Source organism: Salvelinus namaycush, unplaced genomic scaffold (assembly GCF_016432855.1).
Source record: "Salvelinus namaycush isolate Seneca unplaced genomic scaffold, SaNama_1.0 Scaffold608, whole genome shotgun sequence".
Lineage (NCBI taxonomy): Eukaryota > Metazoa > Chordata > Actinopteri > Salmoniformes > Salmonidae > Salvelinus > Salvelinus namaycush.
In genome coordinates, this window is record NW_024061318.1 from 36038 (window position 1) to 59000 (window position 22963).

Below are 22963 nucleotides of genomic sequence, written 5' to 3' on the forward strand. Positions count from 1 at the left end.
CCAGTAGGTAATTCCTCACTAGACCGTACTGACCTGATTTCAATGTAAACAATAGCTGGTCCTCTGATGTAACATAACCTAACTAGGAAATTCGCTACCTGGCTTTTAGGAACTTTGGAGAAGGTGGGAGTGTGATTTATTTCCTTTGTGTGGGACGGGTGACAGCCAGGCCAAGGCAGTACACCTATCACGGAGAAGCTTAGAATGTCTTTGTTCTTCTTTTAGATTCTATTTCCTGTTAGTTCTGGAACTTTTCCTGTTCTGGAAAAGAGTCATGTCTATAGACCGCTGGGGCTCCAATAGAATATGTGGAAGTTCGGATTCGAACCAAGGGAATGTAAGCCCTATTGTTTATCATGACAGTATGAGATATGTGCCAATGACAACCCCAAATATGGAAAATCACCCAAGTTTAATGACATAGGTAGTTATTATAGACAGCTGGGGTTCCAATAGAATATAATGGAAGTCATGATTGGAATGGGAACGAATGCAAGGGATCTTTTTGGCGCTTGAAAGCCAATTATTTACTGAGCACAATGATAATCAGACATATAGAATGTCAAGAGCTGAATAAAGGATATGTGACCATAGAGATCCTATAATTCTGATTCTATATACAATTCTATGAGCCTCTGTGTGTCTGGATAGCTACTTGGTTTGTAACCTGACTCGTTATGCCTAGGGGTCTTAGGCCTAGCTGCATGGTCTGTAACCTGACTCGTTATGTCTAGGGGTCTTGGGCCTAGCTACATTGAAAATATATTTATTTGAAAATATATTTCACAGCGGTTTAGATGGTGTAAATGAGACTCTACAATTTACATTGCTTGTTTTGTCACAAACTGAAATTAGGTGAACTATTCGAATTTTAGGAACCAGGAAATGGCAGAGCGAATTCTGCATAACGTTTTGTCTTCTTCGTGTAAATTTCCGGCAGACTAGATGCTGTGCTGCTTATTGCTGCCTCTTGAAGGTCAGAGTGCATGTTGCACATGTTGGTCACAAAAAAAAAAGGGAAAAGGTGGATTTAGAAAATTGCACCACAATCTAACCCTGCACCTGTACACCATCCCCCAAAACCCACACTACTTTGTCCCTAAATGATCCTACACCAGCCAGTTGGCCTGGGAGGATGGAACCCCTTCTCTCAAAACTCCCTGGGGTGTGGGATCACTCACCCTTGGGCTAGGGCTGGAAGATATGGCCAAAATATATCACGGTATTTAAAAAATGTTTTAAATGGACGGTATGACGATATTTTTAGTTTTTGAATACTAAAAGTTGTACATTTGCTTTATGAGTAGTGAGAGATCCCAGAGTGGCAACACACACATTCAAAGTGATTTCAATGAGTCTTTCTCCATTCTGATTGGTTTATACTGTTCAAATCAACTTCAACCGAAACTAATGTCAGCCCTTTTATCATTTCTGCATTTCCTGAACTCAATTTGCAGCGGTGGAAAAAGTACCCAGTTGTCATACTTGAGTAAAAGTAAAGATACGTTAACAGAAAATTACTCAAGTAAAAATACCCAGTAAAATACTACTTGAGTAAAAGTATTTGGTTTTAAATATACTTAAGTATCAAAAGTTTAATGTAATTGATAAAATGTACTTATTTTCAAATTCCTTATATTAAGCAAACCAGACAGCACCATTTTCTTGTTTTTTATTTTATTTACGGATAGCTAGGGGCACACGCCAACACTCAGACATAATTTACAAACTAAGCATTTGTGTTTAGTGAGTCCTCCAGATCAGAGGCAGTTGGGATGACCAGGGATGTTCTCTTGACAAGTGCGTGAATTGGACCATTATCTTGTCCTGCCAAGCATTCAAATTGTAACAAGTACTTTTAGGTGTCAGGGAAAATGTACGGAGTAAAAAGTATAGTATTTTCTTTATGAATGTAGTGAAGTAGAAGTTGTCAAAAAATAAAAATAGTAAAGTAGATACCAAAAAAAACGACTTAAGTAGTACTTTAAAGTATTTTTACTTAAAGTACTTTACACCACTGCTCAATTGAGATAATTTCTACACTGCCACGTAGGGCTGCACAATATGGGCAACTAATATAGGACTTATTTTGAACCAAATGTTGCAATTGCGATTTTACTTGCAAATTAGAGCAAAACTGTTGGAAACATGGAAATATAATGACTACTCTAATTCTATAGTTAGAATATAATAGTGGGCACTTTGAATACAGTGTTGTTTGAGATTACAACTAATTAAAATGCCAGGGAGGAGTTATTGGGACAAGGTTGGAACCAAAGTGTTGATAAGTGTTTCCTAGGGGACCCTATAAGCGTTTGGCTACATTGTATGTTTTCTCTTAGCTACTTCATGTAGCTAACATATACTTGTTTTGCATATTCCTCTTTGATTTAGAATATACTGTTGCACAAACAACATGCTAATTTAGGTCTACACCATCACTGGTATTATCAGGCTGTATTAGCTAGCTACGTTTGCTCTGACTCAGTACATTTATTAGCTAGCTAGCTATTAGCATTAGCGGCTAACAATTAGCGTCTCAGAAGATTTAGGGAAAATTGCTAAGAAAACACAAACTACTCGTGTCATTATAGAACACTAGTGGATTTATATTAAGAAGCAAATTGAAAACAGCATTGTTGTCATCAACATTGTTGCGTGTGCTGCATTGACCAGGCAGACTGAACACAAGTGTCTCGTTGTTGAGGAATGCGCTCCTAGAGTGACGGGGGGCGGGGCTAGGTCTGTGTAATAGCGGCATAGAGAGATATAGAGCGGAGAGAGATGATTCCAGTAACGAAGTAAACTGTACAAATGGACATTACACATGGCGTATCACATTTAACAAACCAAAACATTCATATACCTGTATAGAAGGTAAAGTAAAAACCTAAACCGGTCCCTGCATCAATACCAATATCAATACCCAGCCCTACCTTGGGCTATCCTCTACTCTCTTCACTGCCTCAGAATACACTCCCTCTGACTAGGTCTTCCTGCAAATTATTTCTCACATCTTGGCATTTGGGATGCACCCCATGTTTGTTGTTCCACCAACGAAACTAGATCATCAAAGTTGTTTTGAGAGGATTGGAATGAAAGGAATCCTTTTCACAAACCTTCTCGTACTCTAGTTCTTCTCTCTGTACGTGTGTAGTTATTACACTCCACATCCCGGACCCAGGTCTTACATGGCGGATGGCTATTGGTCCGCCATACATTGGTCAAAATCTCCGCCACATAATTGGAAGGTGGATGCTATAAAGGAGCAGCATAATTAGAGTGTGTCCACGCAGGCCACTAAGTGTTCTATAATTGGGAGTGGGTGGATGGACTTACCGTGTCCCAAATGGGACCATTATTCCCTTTTATAGTGCAGTACTCATTTTATAGGGCCCATAGGGATATGGTCAAATGTTTTGTGCACTGTGCAGGATATCGGGTGTCATTCGGGACACTGTCATTGGGGGCTGCCTGCCTTTCAAAAGCAGAGTAGCAGGCCTACTATAGAGACAGCCGCACGTCACATATCAGAGTAGCAGGCCTACTATAGAGACAGCCGCACGTCACATATCAGAGTAGCAGGCCTACTATAGAGACAGCCGCACGTCACATATCTAAAACTATTTCTCTGAAGCTCACTCTTTACAACGTCTCAGAAATTACTTGGTGTATGATTATCGAGCCATATGTGTTTTTTGTGTGTGGGGGGGGGTGTACCACTCTGGTATACATGAATACTGTTGCAGCTGGGGACCAGCTATAGGAGGATGAAGACGAGGGAAACATACTATAATAAACATCTTGTATTGAAAACAGCTGTAGGTAGAAAAATGAATATGGAAAATGTACATATCTGAATATGTTCCTGCTATTGTCTCACAGTATCTTATTTAGTGTAAACAAACAAAAAACGTATCTTACACTGATTTGTTCAATGATGCGTGATGCAGTTTACTATCCTTGCCTATACAGTCAACACTGAACTACTGAATAATCACAGAGAATCCACATGGTTTGAATTTAAACACAAACGTAAAGTTATTCAAGAACATTTTAGACTTTGGTAACACTAAATAGTGGTTAAATAGTGGTTAAATATTGGTTAAATAGGTTAAATAGTGGTTAAATAGTGGGTAAACAGGTTAGAATAGTGGTTAAATAGGTTAAATAGTGGTTAAATAGTGGGTAAACAGGTTAGAATAGTGGTTCAATAGTGGTTAAATAGGTTAGAATAGTGGTTAAATAGGTTAGAATAGTGGTTAAATAGGTTAGAATAGTGGTTAAATAGGTTAGAATAGTGGTTAAATAGTGGTTAAATAGGTTAGAATAGTGGTTAAATAGTGGTTAAATAGGTTAGAATAGTGGTTAAATAGTGGGTAAACAGGTTAGAATAGTGGTTAAATAGGTTAGAATAGTGGTTAAATAGGTTAGAATAGTGGTTAAACAGTGGTTAAATAGGTTAGAATAGTGGTTAAATAGGTTAGAATAGTGGTTAAATAGGTTAAATAGTGGTTAGATCGGTTAGAATAGTGGTTAAATAGGTTAAATAGTGGTTAAATAGGTTGGAATCGTGTTTAAATACATTAGAATAGTGGTTAAATAGTCGTTAGATCGGTTAGAATAGTGGTTAAATAGGTTAAAATAGTGGTTAAATAGGTTGGAATAGTGTTTAAATACATTAGAATAGTGGTTAAATAGTGGTTAGATCGGTTAGAATAGTGGTTAAATAGGTTAAATAGTGGTTAAATAGGTTGGAATAGTGTTTAAATACATTAGAATAGTGGTTAAATAGTGGTTAAATGGTGGTTAAATAGGTTAGAATAGTGGTTAAATAGGTTAGAATAGTGGTTAAATAGTGGTTAGATCAGTTAGAATAGTGGTTAAATAGGTTAAATAGTGGTTAAATAGGTTGGAATAGTGTTTAAATACATTAGAATAGTGGTTAAATAGTGGTTAAATGGTGGTTAAATAGGTTAGAATAGTGGTTAAATAGGTTAGAATAGTGGTTAAATAGTGGTTAGATCAGTTAGAATAGTGGTTAAATAGTGGTTAAATGGTGGTTAAATAGGTTAGAATAGTGGTTAAATAGGTTAAAATAGTGGTTAAATAGGTTAGAATAGTGGTTAAATAGTGGTTAAATAGTGGTTAAATAGTGGTTAAATAGGTTAAATAGTGGTTAAATAGGTTAAAATAGTGGTTAAATAGGTTAGAATAGTGGTTAAATAGGTTAGAATAGTGGTTAAATAGTGGTTAAATAGGTTAGAATAGTGGTTAAATAGGTTAAATAGTGTTTAAATACATTAGAATAGTGGTTAAATAGTGGTTAAATAGTGGTTAAATAGGTTAGAATAGTGGTTAAATAGTGGTTAAACAGGTTAGAATAGTGGTTAAATAGTGGTTAAATAGTGGTTAAACAGGTTAAAATAGTGGTTAAATAGGTTGGAATAGTGGTTAAATAGTGGTTAAATAGTGGTTAAATAGGTTAGAATAGTGGTTAAATAGGTTAGAATAGTGGTTAAATAGTGGTTAAATAGGTTAAATAGTGGTTAAATAGGTTAGAATAGTGGTTAAATAGGTTAGAATAGTGGTTAAATAGGTTAAAATAGTGGTTAAATACATTAGAATAGTGGTTAAATAGTGGTTAAATAGTGGTTAAATAGGTTAGAATAGTGGTTAAATAGTGGTTAAACAGGTTAGAATAGTGGTTAAATAGTGGTTAAATAGTGGTTAAACAGGTTAAAATAGTGGTTAAATAGGTTGGAATAGTGTTTAAATAGGTTAGAATAGTGGTTAAATAGTGGTTAAATAGGTTAGAATAGTGGTTAAATAGGTTAGAATAGTGGTTAAATAGGTTAGAATAGTGTTTAAATACATTAGAATAGTGGTTAAATAGTGGTTAAATAGTGGTTTAAACAGGTTAAAATAGTGGTTAAATAGGTTAAAATAGTGGTTAAATAGTGATTAAATAGTGGTTAAATAGTGATTAAATAGTGGTTAAATAGGTTAGAATAGTGGTTAAATAGTGATTAAATAGTGGTTAAATAGTAGTTAAATAGTGATTAAATAGTGGTTAAATAGTGGTTAAATAGTGATTAAATAGTGGTTAAATAGGTTAGAATAGTGGTTAAATAGTGATTAAATAGTGGTTAGATCGGTTAAATAGGTTAGAATAGTGGTTAAATAGGTTAGAATAGTGATTAAATAGTGGTTAAATAGTGGTTAAATACATTAGAATAGTGGTTAAATAGTGATTAAATAGTGGTTAGATCGGTTAAATAGGTTCAAATAGGATTTGTGTTGTAAGAGTAGAGTACTAAATGATTTGCCTTGAACAAACATAACATGAGTAATGCTTGTTTTGAAAAGTCAAACGCAGCCTCTCTCAGGCAGCAACACAGCAGCATTATTACACACACACACACATTACACGAGAGGACTCATCTAGACACAGACGAATTGTACTGTAACACTTCATTTTGCCATGAAAATAAGCAGGTAAAGCCTGTGTTACCACCAGAACGTAACGGCGATGATCTTTTAAGATTCAAGGTTTTACCTCCGGATTCTCTCTTTTAAGATCATGGTACAGGAACAGTTATCTTGCTAAAAGCGTGACTTCCCAGGGACAGGCTGCGCTTGTGATAATATATTACTGTAATAAATAACAAGTATAGGCCTGTAATAATGTCAGGCCAGGGCAGGGCAGGGGAGAAGGGATGGGAATTATGGGATGTATTCTCCCCTTACTGAGCAGACAGGTTGTATATCATGCACGAACACACACACACACACACACCCACCCACCCGCACGCACGCACGCACGCCCGCCCGCCCGCACGCACGCACGCACGCACGCACGCACGCACGCACGCACGCACGCACGCACGCACGCACGCACGCACGCACGCACGCACGCACACACACACACACACACACACACACACACAGAGGGAGAAGGAAGAGACAGAGAGACTGGTTGTATATCTCTCCCTGGCATGAGGAGAAGGTCAGAAGGTCAGTGAGCACAGAAAGAGGAGAAGAGAACCAGTGTGTGTGTGTGTGTGTGATCACTACGCTGCAGGCTATCCATAGAGATGAATAGAAGAAACATCTCCATTTTGTTCTGTCTGTGCGTTCACGGCCATTGAGGCAATGTAGCTAGTAAATGTTCTTCTTCACAATTGGCTGTTCCCTCCTGATGACCCGGTTGGACATGACCCCCACAAGGGTAATCTGGAGGGATCAGCCAACGAAGTAGGAATTCCCACCCAGTTGACTACTTTAAAATGGTGGAAGCCCTCAATGGCGATGTCCATGCTAAAACACCGTTACATCTAAGTTGTGTCCTCTATCCATTTTTATGAAGCTATCACTACTATGCAGTGTTCGTAGTTAGTAGCCACAGCCAACCTCTCACACTTTGGTTCTGCATTGCTATGTTTACAAAATGGCTATGGCTGTGGCTGAGTGGCTCTGGATAAGTGTCTGCTAAATGACCAAAATGTAATATGTACATTGCAGAATGCACTGCCGTTTGGCAGTATTGGGGGGCTCAGAAACGCTTTCACCACCTCCTCCTTTACAAGACACACTGTTCTCACATTGTCTTGTTCCTCTTTTTAATCTCAAAGGAGAGACAGACATTTTGAAACGTTATGATGAGTAAAAACGTTTGTCTTTTCAAATGGGTTTTTTTTTCTCTTTTTTTTCCTGATCACATACTTTACTTGGGAACATTTCATGTGGTATTTTAATATTGCATTCTATATTTCAATTGTAGCTTTCAGTTATTTTACGCTATTGCAAAAAATGAAACGGACTCCTCTTGTCTCTTGGTGACGTCACGCAAACAATACTCTGAAACCGGAAGAGAGAAAATCACACCGTTATCTGTGGATGTTTACAACGAAAGCAAAAATGAATCCTCCAATTATCAACTCTACTAATTCGGTGACAACTTCTACTAAAAGTAAGTTTCTGAAAAGTTGCTGTATGTTTTAACGTTTTACAAATAGCTAACGTTGCATGCATCTCATTCATAACGTGCTGAAGCTAGCCAAAGTCAGGACAGAGCTTAGCTACACATCCTGGCAATGTTTCGATTTCACTTTGCTATCGAAGATGCTCATGTTTTTTTAGACTTGATATGCCCGTTTTGATGTTAGATAGCTATGTCGCAAAGCAGACTGGTTAGGAAACCGAAACTTATCTTAACTCTTGCTTAGTAGCTAACTAGCTAGCCGGTACTCCCCAAAAATTGTGTGATAACTAGCACGATATTGTTGCCAAACATTCTAGCTGACATTTGAGATATTCTAGATACTTCATAGCTAAGGGACTCTAGCACCATCAGCAGTCATGCTTCACACTTTTGCAGCCAGGAATTAAGACACACCTGTTTCCTGTAATTCAGCGTCATTTGGTTCAGGGCAACAAATCTAGTAATATCAGTTTGTACCACTGTATCAGGGGAGGCTGATGGTAGGAGCTATAGGAGGACGCGCTCATTGTAATGGCTGGAATGGAACGGAGTCAAATGTGGTTTCCATATGTTTGATACTGTTCGATTCCATTCCAGAAATTACTCCTATAGCTCCTCCCACCAGTCTGCACTGTATAAACCCAGCTACTGTACATGTTGATAAGGTGTTACCACAGTCAGCCATCGCGTTTGAACATTTACTGTACTGTAACTGTACTCTTTACTGCAGGAAAGCGAGAGGCCGAGCGCTCCGTCAACTGGACAGTGGAAGAGACCCAGGTGTTGCTGTGTGCCTGGAGTGACGAGCGAGTGCAGAAGAGCCTGGCAGAGAATGTCCGGAACCGCCACGTCTTCAAACACCTCTCAGCCCGCATGTGTGACTTGGGCTTCTCCCGCAGCCCTCACCAGTGCCGGCTCCGCGTCAAGACCCTCAAGGCCAACTATGTCAGAGCCAAGCTGCTGATGAGCGTGGATGACTCCCAGCCCTGCAGTTTCAGGTACTACTCTGAGATGGATGCTGTGCTGGGGAGAAATCGCGCTATGGAAGGGACTGGAGGAGGGTGCCATTTTGGATCTCCTGAAGGCATAGGAGGATTATTAGGAGGGTGTCATTTTGGGTCTGAATTGATCGCAGAAACAGGGCGCTATTTGGGATCTGAAGGGATTGGAGGACGCCATTTTGGATCTCCTGCGGGGACAGCAGGACGGCAGTCACGGTATATGGTGTCTGAGATGAAGGTGGAGGAGGAGGACAGGGAGGCAGACGACACCGACGACTACGAGTTCAACAGTGTAGGAATCACCACTCGGTCACTGGTTGGCCCGGGTGGAAGACGCCATGATGCTTTTCTAGAGCACAGCAACGACTATCATGAACCTGCTGGTATGTATTCTACTGTCTGTCTGTCTGTGTCTCACACTTTCTGCTATCAATGCCACTGATTATCATGAATCATCAAAGGTAGACTCAGCGAGATGATATTGAATGAGTGTCTTTCCAGCTCAAAAAGCACACCCACCGTCTCACATTGTTCTGAAATCAGTTCTGTTGGTAGAAACAGATAAGATTAGCGTTCCTGAAACAACAGTATTTTGTTGAAATATAATTTCATCGCTGAGAAATTTAAATGAATTGATTGCATTGAAATTGGCCATTTAAAAAAAACATTTGTATTTATAGGATTCATATAATAGTAAATAAATATAGTACCTAACATTCGATTTGGGACTAAACTTTTATTTTTTTTTATAACAATGAGTTATAAATGAGGAATCCAAAGAAATGGTTGAAATCCACCCACGGAACCATCACACTCCACTCCAATCCCACCCCAACGTTGAATATATACTATCAGTTCTCTGTGTCTGACAAGTAGTATGGAGTTGCGGCTCATTTCTTCATCCTATGTAATGTATTTCCAGTGAATTTGGTGATGCCCCCTCCCCCCCATAGTTCAGAGAAATTAGTCATTTAAGTTGTTAGGTTTATGTCCCATCCTGCATCCTGTTATTACCCAGTTCTGACCACTAGATGGTGCTGTTCCTGATATTAGGTGGGAAAAGTTAGAAGATTCCCTCTTCAGTGTTAAAGGGATAGTTCACCCCAATCACAAAATTACATTGGTTTCTTTACCCTCTAAGCAGTCTATTGACAAGGTATGCCAGCAACCTATGCGTTTCGTTCCCTTTCAGCCAGTCAATATTGATACAACATACTATGGGAGAGTCGCACTCTCGTGACTTCGGTTGAAGGATCTACAATCACACCTCACCAGGCCAATGAAATCTGCGCCTCGCTGGAAGCCCTGCCTTCCACAGGTGATACGTGTCAGGCTCGGATTCATTCCTTCAATTATTCTGCTATTCGCCTCGGTGTGAACAGGAACTGACAGAGTCTCACCAGGGGCCCACCCCCTGGTTGTGTGGTTCCTGAAAGGTGTACGTTGCCTCAGACCAGTCTCTAAACCTAATGCTCCCACATGGGACTTGTTGCTGGTTTTGGAGGCACTGTGTGCTGCCTACTTTGAGCCTCTGGAGTGGGTGGATCTGAATATCCTTTTCTAGTACTCAGTTCGGCCCAGGCGGCTCTAAGGTGACGTTACGTCCTGAAAGTCATGGCTATGTCCTAAAGGTCCTTAGCTTTTGAGATAATCACCTCTTCCAGGCGTCTGACAGCGTCTTGGACGTTGTTTAAAGGATTGACTATAGGAGATATTTGTGCTGCGGTGAGTTGATTATCACCACACTTTTGTGAGATTTTATTGCTTGAATGTCACTGCTGTCAGTATAACCAACAGGGTGCTGATGGGACAGAGGAAACAATGAGTAACGATAACTTGGCTTCCAGTACCGAGTCAATTTTTATGTAATCTTTAAAAATGTAACCTTTATTTAACTAGGCAAGTCAGTTCAAGAACAAATTCTTATTTACAATAACAGCCTAGGAACAGTGGGTTAACTGCCTTGTTCAGGGGCAGAACGACAGATTTTTACCTTGTCAGCTCGGGGATTCGATCTAGCAACCTTTCGGTTACTGGCCCAACGCTTTTACCACTAGGCTACCTGCCGCTCCGAGTGTGCAGGGGTACGAAGTAATTGAGGTAGATATGAACATACAACTAGGAATAGTAACAGATGATAAACAGTAGCAGTAGTGTGTGTGATGGGTCATTAAAAGTTAGTGCAAAAAAGATCAATGCCGATATTTGGTTAACTATTATGGCTTGGGGGTAGAAGCTGTTCAGGGTCCTGCTGGTTCCAGACTTGGTGCGTCGGTAGCGCTTGCCGTGCGGTAGCCGAGAGAACAGTCTATGACTTGAGTGGCTAGTCTGACACATTTTAGGGCCTTCATCTGACACCGCCTGGTATAGAGGTCCTGGATTGCAGGGAGCTCTACTGTACGCACCGCCCTCTGTAGCGCCTTGCGGTCGGATGCCAAGCAGTTGCCATACCAAGCGATGATGCAGCCAGTCAAGAGGCTCTCAGTGGTGCAGCTGTATAACTTTTTGAAGATCTGAGGGCCCATGCCGAATATTTTCAGCCGCCTGAGGGGGAAGAGGTGTTGGCGTGCCCTCTTCACAACTGTGTTGGTGTGTGTGGACCATGATAGATCCTTAAGAAGTCTGCATGCTTCCCAGACGAAACAGTTCGGAAGAGTTCGTGCATATATTCTGACAACATTTTGTAACATTTGGACTTCGGAGTAGAAGTCGAACGATTAATCGGAATGGCCGATTAATTAGGGCCGATTTCAAGTTTTCATAACAATCGGAAATCGGTATTTTTAGGTGCCGCTTTATTTTATTTTTATTTTTTATACCTTTATTTAACTAGGCAAGTCAGTTAAGAACAAATTCTTATTTTCAATGGCGGCCTAGGAACAGTGGGTTAACTGCCTTGTTCAGGGGCAGAACGACAGATTTTTACCTTGTCAGCTTGGGGGATCCAATCTTGCAACCTTACAGTTAACTAGTCCAACGCAATAATGACCTGCCTCTCTCTCGTTGCACTCCACAAGGAGACTGCCTGTTACGCGAATGCAGTAGTAGCCAAGGTAAGTTGCTAGCTAGCATTAAACTTATCTTATAAAAAACAATCAATCATAATCACTAGTTAACTACACATGGTTGATGATATTACTAGTTTATCTAGCGTGTCCTGCGTAGCATATAATCCGACTGAGCATACAATCATACAAGTATCTAAGTATCTGACTGAGCGGTGGTAGGCAGAAGCAGGCGCGTAAACATTCATTCAAACAGCACTTTCGTGCGTTTTGCCAGCAGCTCTTCGTTGTGCGTCAAGCATTGCGCTGTTTATGACTTCAAGCCTATCAACTCCCGAGATTAGGCTGGTGTAACCGAAGTGAAATGGCTAGCTAGTTAGCGCGCGCTAATAGCGTTTCAAACGTCACTCGCTCTGAGCCTTCTAGTAGTTGTTCCCCTTGCTCTGCATGGGTAACGCTGCTTCGAGGGTGGCTGTTGTCGTTGTGTTGCTGGTTCAAGCCCAGGGAGGAGCGAGGAGAGGGATGGAAGCTATATTGTTACACTGGCAATACTAAAGTGCCTATAAGAACATCCAATAGTCAAAGGTTAATGAAATACAAATGGTATAGAGGGAAATAGTCCGATAATTCCTATAATAACTACAACCTAAAACTTCTTATCTGGGAATATTGAAGACTCATGTTAAAAGGAACCACCAGCTTTCATATGTTCTCATGTTCTGAGCAAGGAACTGAAACGTTGGCTTTCTTACATGGAACATATTGCACTTTTACTTTCTTCTCCAACACTGTGTTTTTGCATTATTTAAACCAAATTGAACATGTTTCATTATATATTTGAGGCTAAATAGATTTTATTGATGTATTATATTAAGTTAAAATAAGTGTTCATTCAGTATTGTTGTAATTGTCATTATTACAAATAAATAAATAAACATCGTCCGATTAATCGGTATTGGCTTTTTTTGGTCCTCCAATAATCGGCATCGGCGTTGAAAAATCATAATCGGTCGCCCTCTAGCGTGAAGCGCCCCGCCCCGCGCTGAGCACATGTTCAAATACTCTGTGTGACTTTGTGAGAGCAAAGTTTTGCATCACACTCATTCCAATGTCATCTCGCTGAGTCTAACTTTTTTTTTAAATAATCATTTCTAACAAATCCGATTGGCTTCCAAGCTCCTAAGGCAGTTAATTCGACATCAGATTGGCTGAAGCACAATGTACCAAGGTTATTATAGTTTTATGATTTAATATTCATGTTTATTTCTAATTCATTTTAGTTTCAGTTCGTTTTAAGAGTTAATTTACTAGTTTTTATTTAGTTTCAGTTTTATTTTAATGCCAAGAGTGTGCAAAGCTGTCATCAAGGCAAAGGGTGGCTACTTTGAAGAATCTAAAATATATAAATATATTTTGATTTGTTTAACACTATTATGTAGATGTATATTGTGAATGACCATAAGATTTATAAAAACAGAATATGAGGCCATGTGAAGTGCTCACACAGTGACTTCAGAAGGACATGTTTTGCAACAGTAGTTGAATGGCCTCAAGGTTGAGAAGGCACCACATCAGACACACAGCTGGCTCTCAGTTTGAAGTTGGTAAACGGCTCCAACAACTTCACAAGCTGTTCTAGCTTGGCCCAGTCACGCTCCGTGCTCATCCTCTGATTTCTTCCCTGTTAGATAGTGATAGTGATGCACAAGGCCTATTTGAAACATTGCTGTCTACTGGCAACATTTACCCGCCAGATTCAGAAGCTCCAAAACATCATACAAAAAGCTTGAAAACCAAAGTTTGATTTTTGCCCAAAAGTTTTTAGAACAAGAAAAACTAAACAAGTTGTTTCTTTTCTTTTTCCGTCCAAAATATTGGTTTCAGTAGTTTGTTTTTCAAGTGTTACTTTTATATTTTTTATTTTGCTAAATTGTTTTTCCAATTTTCGTTTTTATTTTCGTTTCTGTTTTCGTTTACTATAATAACAATGTGGGTAAACTGTTGATTCTACATTGTAGAATAATAGTGAAGACATCAAATCTATGAAATAAAACACATGGAATCATGTAGTAACCAAAAAAGTGTTAAACAAATTGCCCAATGTTGTGATAATAAATCTTTAATTAATCAGATATTCTGATTTCAATGAAATCTTTTTAATCTCTTGCATTGCAGTTCATCCATTGGAGGATGACCGCAGCTCCAGGTCAACACCGCCACCACCCCAGCCTGCTTCCCATTTCTCTCCACCCCCAGACCATAGCCCCAACCTGGGCAGAGGTATCACCATTCCCTCCACCCAGCCCCTAGAGCCTGTGTTGAAGCACCTGGCAGACTGCTTCCAGAGGCTGGTCTCAGAGTCCCGGGGTCTGATGGTACAGCTGGAGGGCCAGAGGCAGGAGCAGGTCAGAGACGGATAGATATGTGTATCTAAACAGGGCATTCAGAAAGTATTCAGACCCCTGGACTTTTTCCACATTTTGTTACGTTACAGCCTTGTTCTAAAATGGATCAAATAAAATCCTCATCAATCTACACACTACCCCATAATGACATCACAATACCCCATAATGACATCACAATACCCCATAATGACATCACACTACTCCATAATGACATCACACTACCTCATAATGACATCACACTACCCCATAATGACATCACACTACCCCATAATGACATCACACTACCCCATAATGACATCACACTACCCCATAATGACATCACAATACCCCATAATGACATCACACTACCCCATAATGACATCACACTACCCCATAATGACATCACACTACCCCATAATGACATCACAATACCCCATAATGACAACAAAAAAATGTTTATTAAGTATTCAGATTATTTGCAATGAGAATCGAAATTGAGCTCAGGTGCATCCTGTTTCCATTTATCATCCTTGATAAATCAATTGATTGGACATGATTTGGAAAGGCACACACCCGTCTATAAGGTCCCACAGTTGACAGTGCATGTCAGAGCAAAAACCAAGCAATGAGGTTGAAGGAATTGTCTGTAGAGATCCGAGACATGATTGTGTCGAGGCACAGATCTGGGGAAGGGTACCAAAACATTTCTGCAGCATTGAAGGTCCCCAAGAACACAGTGGCCTCCATCATTCTTAAATGGAAGAAGTTTGGAACCACCAAGACTCTTCCTAGAGCTGGCCGCCCGCCCAAACTGAATTGGGGGAGAAGGGCCTTGGTCAAGGAGGTGACCAAGAACCCAATGGTCACTCTGACAGAGCTCCAGAGTTCCTCTGTGGAGATGGGAGAACCTTCCAGAAGGACAACCATCTTTGCAGCACTCCACCAATCAGGCCTTTATGGTAGAGTGGAAAGACTGAAGCCACTCCTCTGTAAAAGGCACACGACAGCCCGCTTGGAGTTTGCCAAAAGGCACCTAAAGGACTCTCAGACCATGAGAAACAAGATTCTCTGGTCTAATGAAACCAAGACTGAACTCTTTGGCCTGAATGCCAAGCGTCACGTCTGGAGGAAACCTGGCACCATCGCTACGGTGAAGCATGGTGGTGACATTATCATGCTGTGGGGATGTTTTTCAGGGACTGGGAGACTTGTCAGGATCAAGGGAAAGATGAGCGGAGCAAAGTACAGCGAGATCCTTGATTAAAACCTGCTCGAGAGTGACCTGAAAATAGCTGTGCAGCGATGCTCCCCATCCAACCTGACAGAACTTGAGAGGATCTGCAGAAAGTGGGAGAAACTCCCCAAATACAGGTGTGCCAAGCTTGTAGCTTCATATCCAAGAAGACTCGAGGCTGTAATCACTGTCAAAAGTGCTTCAACAAAGTACTGAGTAAAGGCTCTGAATACTTATGTAAAGGTGATATTTCCGTATGTATTTTTTTGCAAAAATTTCTAAAAACCATTTTTTGCTTTGTTATTGTGTGTAGATTGATGAGGAAAACAATACATTTAATAATTTTTTAGAATAAGGCTGTTAACGTATCAAAATGTGGGAAAAGGGGTCTGAATACTTTCCGACTGCGCCGTATGCGTGATGTGTCCCAAATGGCACCCTGTAGTTCCAATACATGATGGGGAAGTACTTCAGACGCACAACATACAGTTCTGCTAACTGTTAGCATGTTAGCACCGTTGAACATAGAGCTGGGCGATATGGACGTAAAGTCATATTGTGATAAATGGACCTCTTTTTGCGCAACAACAACACATTTTGGGGGGGCGATGGAGGGGGGGTTTATGGACAGTTTACCTTAGTGGCAGAGCTCTCAACACATTCTTTCCGGTACCTAGTAAGACAACTGAGATGGGATCCTATGATTCAAAAAGTAAGCTATTTCATCTAACGTATTCAGTAAATAATGAATGGTTTGATATTTTGATGTGCAATCTGTCGAAATAGGATTCAATAATTATCTGATTTTGTTTATGGTTTTTCAGAGAAATTGCCGACATCTTTGTGCATATTGTCCTATAGACTATATTATACACCACCTGAAGAAGGGGGGACCAGAAAACATCTAGCTAGATGTTAACTCTGAATATGAATATGTTGTTAGATTGCCATCTAGGCTAATTGATTCATCTATCAGTAAATGTAGGCTTATGTCCTACAAAAACGTCCCAGTGTGTAGACTACTTGATGTCGGCCTATTCGCTTCAAATGGCTCCGCCGTCACAATCAAAACCATATTAACTACAGCCTATTCTGGTTGTAAAGTGGTTCCGTTAACTCAACATTAAGAGATGCGTTATATACTCACTGAATGTTGCGTAACTAACTTTCTGTAAGGAGTACATCAGTCGTAGCCTGGTGGTGTAATGGTGTGAGGAATGTTTTCCTGGCGCACATTAGGTCCCTTGATACCAATTGAGCAACGTGTCCATGCCCGAAGAATTCAGGCTGTTCTGTAGTTAAAGGAGGGTCCGACCCGGTACTAGATACGTGTACCTAATAAACTGTCCACTGAGTGTACATCATAATGCTTTTGGTAGAAAACTCAGTGTCTAAACTCTTTGTCTCTTTGTCTCTTTGTCAGGCTCGCTGGCAGCAGGACTTGCTCTCTCAGTGGCTGGAGAGGGAGGAGACGAGGCAGCGGGAGACGGCGGACAGGGAGGACCGGAGGGAGAAGGCCCGTATGGCGCATGAGATTAGGGTACTGACGCTCCTCAGTGGCCTGGCCCAGAACCAGCATAGACAGAAGCAGACACAACATCACAGCTGCAGCTGTTGCCACCAGTGTAGCAGGGTGGAGGCGGTAGGTGAGGCTGCTGCCGGGGCCTCGACCATCACCAGACATGATGATGGAACTGAGGACAGAGACTGGACGGACTCAGAGGCCTTATAGAAGAAAGGGTGGGATACAGACCTGGGATACAGACCTGGGATACAGACCTGGGATACAGACCTGGGATACAGACCTGGGTCATCTTAAGTTCAGGGGTGTGTAATCTGCTCATATACTAGGGCTGTGTTTTTGACCCCAGGTCTGGTGGGGGGGGTAAGCACTCCATGCCTTTCAGAATGTATGTTGACCTCTTGTTGGAGTGTAGAGCCTACATTAAATACATCTGTTTTTGTTAATTGTTTTATTAACCATAAAATGGTTTAACCTTGACGTTACGGGTTCAGTGGTCTCAGTGAAGCAACTGAAATTCTGTATTATTCTCTCAACCTTTTTTTACAATCTACTTTATTGTCAACTTCACCGATAAACTGTATTGGTGTTCACATGGTTCTCTTGTAAGGATACTCTCATCTGTTCTGTTCACTTTGCTGACAGGTTTGCTCCTGTGCTTCATTCCATTTTGGTTTCGTTTGACACCTAATGAACACACCCCAAGTATGTATGAGTGTTCCTGTTGAAAAGGTGTGAATGTCTGTCAGCCTTCTCAGACTCTGTTTTTAGGAAGTCACCATCATCATCATCATCATCGTCATCGTCAGGGCTACTGCAGCGTCTCTCATGGCCAATAGACGTGTTGACGGCTAGTTGAATAGGCAGGTGGTCTGAGAGGAGGTTAGCTATTTACCACAGAGCTGCCCAACCAGGAGGTGTGAAGAACGAAACGTTGGAGGGTTGAGTTGAGGTCAATTCACTATCAACTCAGTCACTACGGGAACTGAATTGAAATTGCAAGAGATTTGACTGATGACTGATGTTATTTTTTTTTACTGAGGGTTTTTCCTATTTGTCCTGAATTAATATTAAAAAGTGCCACTTCAGTCTCCCTTTTCACGTCATTTAACACCTGAGCTACTGAACAAAAGGCCTATCTCGATAGGTGGTCCAGGTTAGTCCTAACGTAGCACAGTGGGGGGGTTCCTCTTTTGTTCCTCAAGCAAGAGGAGGCATCACAACTTCCCATCAAACCAACTCCTTGAACTTTGCAGTTGTCTAAAAAAAAAAAAATTGTAAAAACACAATTTGTCTCTGAAAAATGTTTGTTGCCCTTTAGTGTGTGTACTTTAGTGTATTTATACTTGGGATGTTGCTATTCAACAGGACAAGTTCAAAAATCGCCTGGAGTACATCTTTAAGTTCCCCCACATCCTGGTGGTTGTGAGGAGGACAAACTTATTTGAATGACTAAAGCTCTCAGTGGGAGACGTACGTCGGCGGACGGCGGAGATGATTCAACCCTATCCAGAAAATGTCCATCCGTTTTCACGGACAAAAAAAGTTTGTATGAATTTAACTTTTGACGGACCGACAGATATGTTATCCAATTATAAAAGAGCAGCACCCACACTGACCAATGAGAAAAGAGCAGCACACACACTGACCAATGAGAAAAGAGCAGCACGCACACTGACCAATTAGAAAAGAGCAGCACGCACACTGACCAATGAGAAAAGAGCAGCACCCACACTGACCAATTAGAAAAGAGCAGCACCCACACTGACCAATTAGAAAAGAGCAGCACGCACACTGACCAATGAGAAAAGAGCAGCACGCACACTGACCAATGAGAAAAGAGCAGCACGCACACTGACCAATTAGAAAAGAGCAGCACGCACACTGACCAATTAGAAAAGAGCAGCACCCACACTGACCAATTAGAAAAGAGCAGCACGCACACTGACCAATGAGAAAAGAGCAGCACGCACACTGACCAATGAGAAAAGAGCAGCACGCACACTGACCAATTAGAAAAGAGCAGCACGCACACTGACCAATTAGAAAAGAGCAGCACTCACACTGACCATGGAACAGAATTCATCCCTTTCTAACTTGGCGTCCGTTCTCAACGCCCCGGCGTGGCGGCAAACTAAGGTCGTTACTTTACGCAAGCGGAGCGCTGGAACGTAGTGTCTGTTCCACAATCCTAGGCACACGAAAGGTAGGTAGAACTACGTGTGAAAACAACTGCATTTTAAGTTTTTATGTCACATGCACAAGTACAGTGAAATACCTTACAATAAAGTTTTAAACCAAGCTCAATATCAATGTAATACTAAAAATAACACGGTCGAACAAAAACACACGAGAAAGAAAAATAAGAACACAAGCAGGTTTTTTATTTTTAATACATTTTAACAAATGCTATCACATTTACATAAGTATTCAGACCCTTTACTCTGTACTTTGTTGAAGCACCTTTGGCAGTGATTAAAGCCTTGATTCTTCTTGGGTATGACGCTACAAGCTTGGTACACCTGTATTTGAGGAGTTTCTCCCATTCTTCTCTGCAGATCCTCTCAAGCTCTGTCAGGTTGGATGGGGAGCGTCGCTGCACAGCTATTTTCAGGTCTCTCCAGAGATGTTTGATCGGGTTCAAGTCCGGTCTCTGGCTGGGCCACTCAAAGACATTCAGAGTCCCGAAGCCACTCCTGTGTTGTTTTGACTGTGTGCTTTGGGTCGTTGTCCTGTTGGAAGGTGAACCTTTGCCCCAGTCTGAGGTCCTGAGCGCTCTAGAGCAGGTTTTCATCAATGATCTCTCTGTACTTTGCTCTGTTCATCTTTCCCTCGATCCTGACTAGTCTCCAGTGTGTTTGCTGAAAAATATCCCCACAGCATGATGCTGTCACCACCATGCTTCACCGTAGGGATGGTGCCAGGTTTCCTCCAGACGTGACACTTGGCATTCAGGCCAAAGAGTTCAATCTTGGTTTCATCAGACCAGAGAATCTTGTTTCTCATAGTCTGAGAGTCCTTTAGGTGCCTTTTGGCAAACTCCAAGCGGGCTGTCGTGTGCCTTTTACAGAGGAGTGGCTTCCGTCTGGCCGCTCTACCATAAAGACCTGATTGGTGGAGTGCTGCAGAGATGGTTGTCCTTCTGGAAGGTTCTCCCATCTCCACAGATGAACTCTGTAGCTCTGTCAGAGTGACCATCAGGTTCTTGGTTACCTCCCTAACCAAGGCCCTTCTCCCCTGATTGCTCAGTTTGCCCAGGCGGCCAGCTCTAGGAAGAGTCTTGGTGGTTCCAAACTTCTTCTTGTGCTTTGACACAATCCTGTCTCAAGCTTTACGGTCAATTCCTTCGACCTCATGGCTTGGTTTTTGCTCTGACATGCACTGTCAACTGTGGGACCTTATAGACGGGTGTGTGCCTTTCCAAATCGTGTCCAATCAATTGAATTTACCACAGGTGGACTCCAATCGAGTTGTTGTTGAAACATCTCAAGGATGATCAATGTAATCTGGATGCACCTGAGCTCAATTTTGAGTCTCATAGCTAAGAGTCTGAATACTTATGTTAATAAGGTGCTTCTGTTTTCTATTTTTAATACGTTTGCCAAAATATCTGCACTGTAGTAATAACACATGGGTATTAAACAGCCTGTCATCTGCAAATCCCATAGGCTAGGACGCACAAAAGTGCCTAAAATGCTTCGTTATTCATGTTTAGATCAATTACACTAAACTACATTCTGCGTATAGGCCTACGAGTGCTTGTTTCAACAAGTTTCACATCAAATGATTTCAACAATGAATGAATGTCACAACTGTTTAGTCCCCAGAAAACATTGCTTGAGACACCATTCACGACAGTATATTATTAGATTCCTACAATGGTAATGACATGCTTGTGTTCAAGGATTTCCTCATTTATTATCGCATATCATGATGCGTAAAATTGCAAAAGAGCGCTCGTTTTGCATGGACCATTGCCCCGGGTGAGTAAAGAGTTCACTTGAGGACCAATGGAAAGGTCTAAAATGTACAAACTCCACACACCCGGGGCCCCGGGCTATGCAAAACGAACTTGCTCATTGACAAGTGAGCGAGTCCCCCCTGCAAGCTCCTTCTCGTCTCTGATTGGCTGGCCTGCAGTTTCGCCAAGTCATTAGTAGATTTTCCCGGTTTCTCCAGCTCAAACAAGTCAAGACGCTTGGAGTGAGGATCTCCGCTGCACAGTCGCGCTGCATATGACTGTGGATGTTTGTGTGTTATACCAACAACTCGGTCAAGCCTTGTGAAAACGTGAATACACGTTCCTTCTACTCGTGATTTGCAAGTGAATATGCTGAGTATCAGGGCAGAGGAAACCTGCTGCTGAAAGTCAGTAGAAGCGCACAGGTTTCATTGGAGAAAGTGCTCTCGCTTTACCCTAGTGGGAAAGATATATTACGGATTCTGCGCGCAGTTGCTTATTCTGAGGTGAGATATTTTCATTTTTATCGTCTACTTTGGTGTAAATATTGGGATTTTTTATCAATTTGCTTTAGAGTTTAGTTTGAGAATAATTTTGACCCATATTTAATTACTATCAAAATACGGCTAGGTGTTATGTGCGCTCTGAGAGGACGGCGATGTGTGCCGCCTGCTGTGTATGTTGCTGCCTTTTGGGGGAAAGTATTTAGCATTCTGTTTTACCGCGTCTGTCTTGTGAGTTTTGTTGAGATTCAAGCGCCGTGTTTTTTTTTATTTTGGATTCATTCTCTGTGCTTTGATGAATATACGGAATATATTTGTAGCCTAATAAATGAACATTTAAAAAATAGTTGCCAAGCCCACTGGTTTTCAGTGTACCACCAACTGAATTGTTCCTCTGCCCAGAGTACCCATGAAGTACCCCCTCTTGTGCATTTTTCTAGTAAACCTATGGTCTCTTAAGTCTTCTCAATTACCCCTGTGGATAGACTAAGTACCCCCCAGGGGTCCTAGTATCGCTTGTTGGGAGCCACTGGTCAACCCATGGGACCTAGGTAGGTGTATGCTACGCTAGTATGATTTGACTGAAACACACAGCAGACACTTCCTCTATCCCACTGCAATGACTGGCTATGCGGAACAGGTTCGTGTATTGTTGCTGTATTTAATAAGAGTGTTTTCCTCACTAAAGCGCAGCATGTACTTTATAACGGCACCTGTTTTCTAACATGACATTGTTTACGTGACTACCTAAGTGGGTTGTTTTTATTTACTACCTCATCTGGGTCCCTTCCATGGCCTTTATTAAACTACAGGGTTTAGTCATAGATTCTATATAGATAGGTTTCCCTTAGCCCCCGTCCCAGACCTCAGCCGGTGAACCAGCGATGTCTAGTTCTTCATGCTATAGGCGAGTGGCATTCTTCATGCTTTAGATTGTTTAACTAAGGGAGGAGGAGGAGGAGCGCTGTTTATTTACGCTCCTCCAAGAATCCCCTTCTCGTCCCTCTTCTCTCCCCCTTTCATCTCGCTTCCCTCTCTCAATTTCAATTTTAATTTAAGGGCTTTATTGGCATGGGGAAACATATATGTTTACATTGGCAAAGCAAGTGAAATAGATAATAAACAAACGTGAAATAAACATTAACAGTAAACGTTACGCTTACAAAAGTTCCCAAAATAATAAAGACATTTCAAAATGTCATTATGTCGATATACAGTGTTGTATATTTTCTCTCTCTTTCAATTCCAACGACTTCACAATGGTGTTTGTTCTTCACTGGTTGCCCTTTTCACAAATCTTGCTGTTGTGATGGCACACTGGTATTTCGGCTGATATGGGAGTTAATCAAAATTGGATTTGTTTTCGGGT

At 41.2% G+C, this 22963-nt stretch overlaps 2 protein-coding genes across 3 annotated transcripts in view; both read left to right on the plus strand.

The window, feature by feature from the left end:
• The first annotated feature begins 7850 nt into the window (after positions 1–7850).
• On the plus strand, positions 7851–18218 carry LOC120042056. 2 transcript variants are annotated; one of them, XM_038986950.1, is made up of 4 exons: positions 7851–7972; positions 8715–9368; positions 14166–14395; positions 17032–18218. In XM_038986950.1, exons 1-4 carry the CDS (start codon positions 7900–7902, stop codon positions 17338–17340), a joined length of 1266 nt encoding a protein of 421 aa, XP_038842878.1. In that variant the 5' UTR covers positions 7851–7899; the 3' UTR covers positions 17341–18218. The 2 variants fall into 2 exon arrangements, with proteins under 2 accessions (XP_038842878.1, XP_038842876.1); XM_038986948.1 differs by lacking the exon at positions 7851–7972 and having other exon boundaries at positions 8238–9368.
• Positions 18219–21330: 3112 nt separating this feature from the next.
• Positions 21331–22963, plus strand: part of LOC120042055 (ras-GEF domain-containing family member 1B-like) — a 70574-nt gene continuing 68941 nt past the window's right edge. Inside the window, exon 1 of the mRNA XM_038986947.1 lies at positions 21331–21597. The gene's annotated coding sequence lies outside the window, so the exon portion shown is untranslated. The remainder of the gene's footprint in view (positions 21598–22963) is intronic.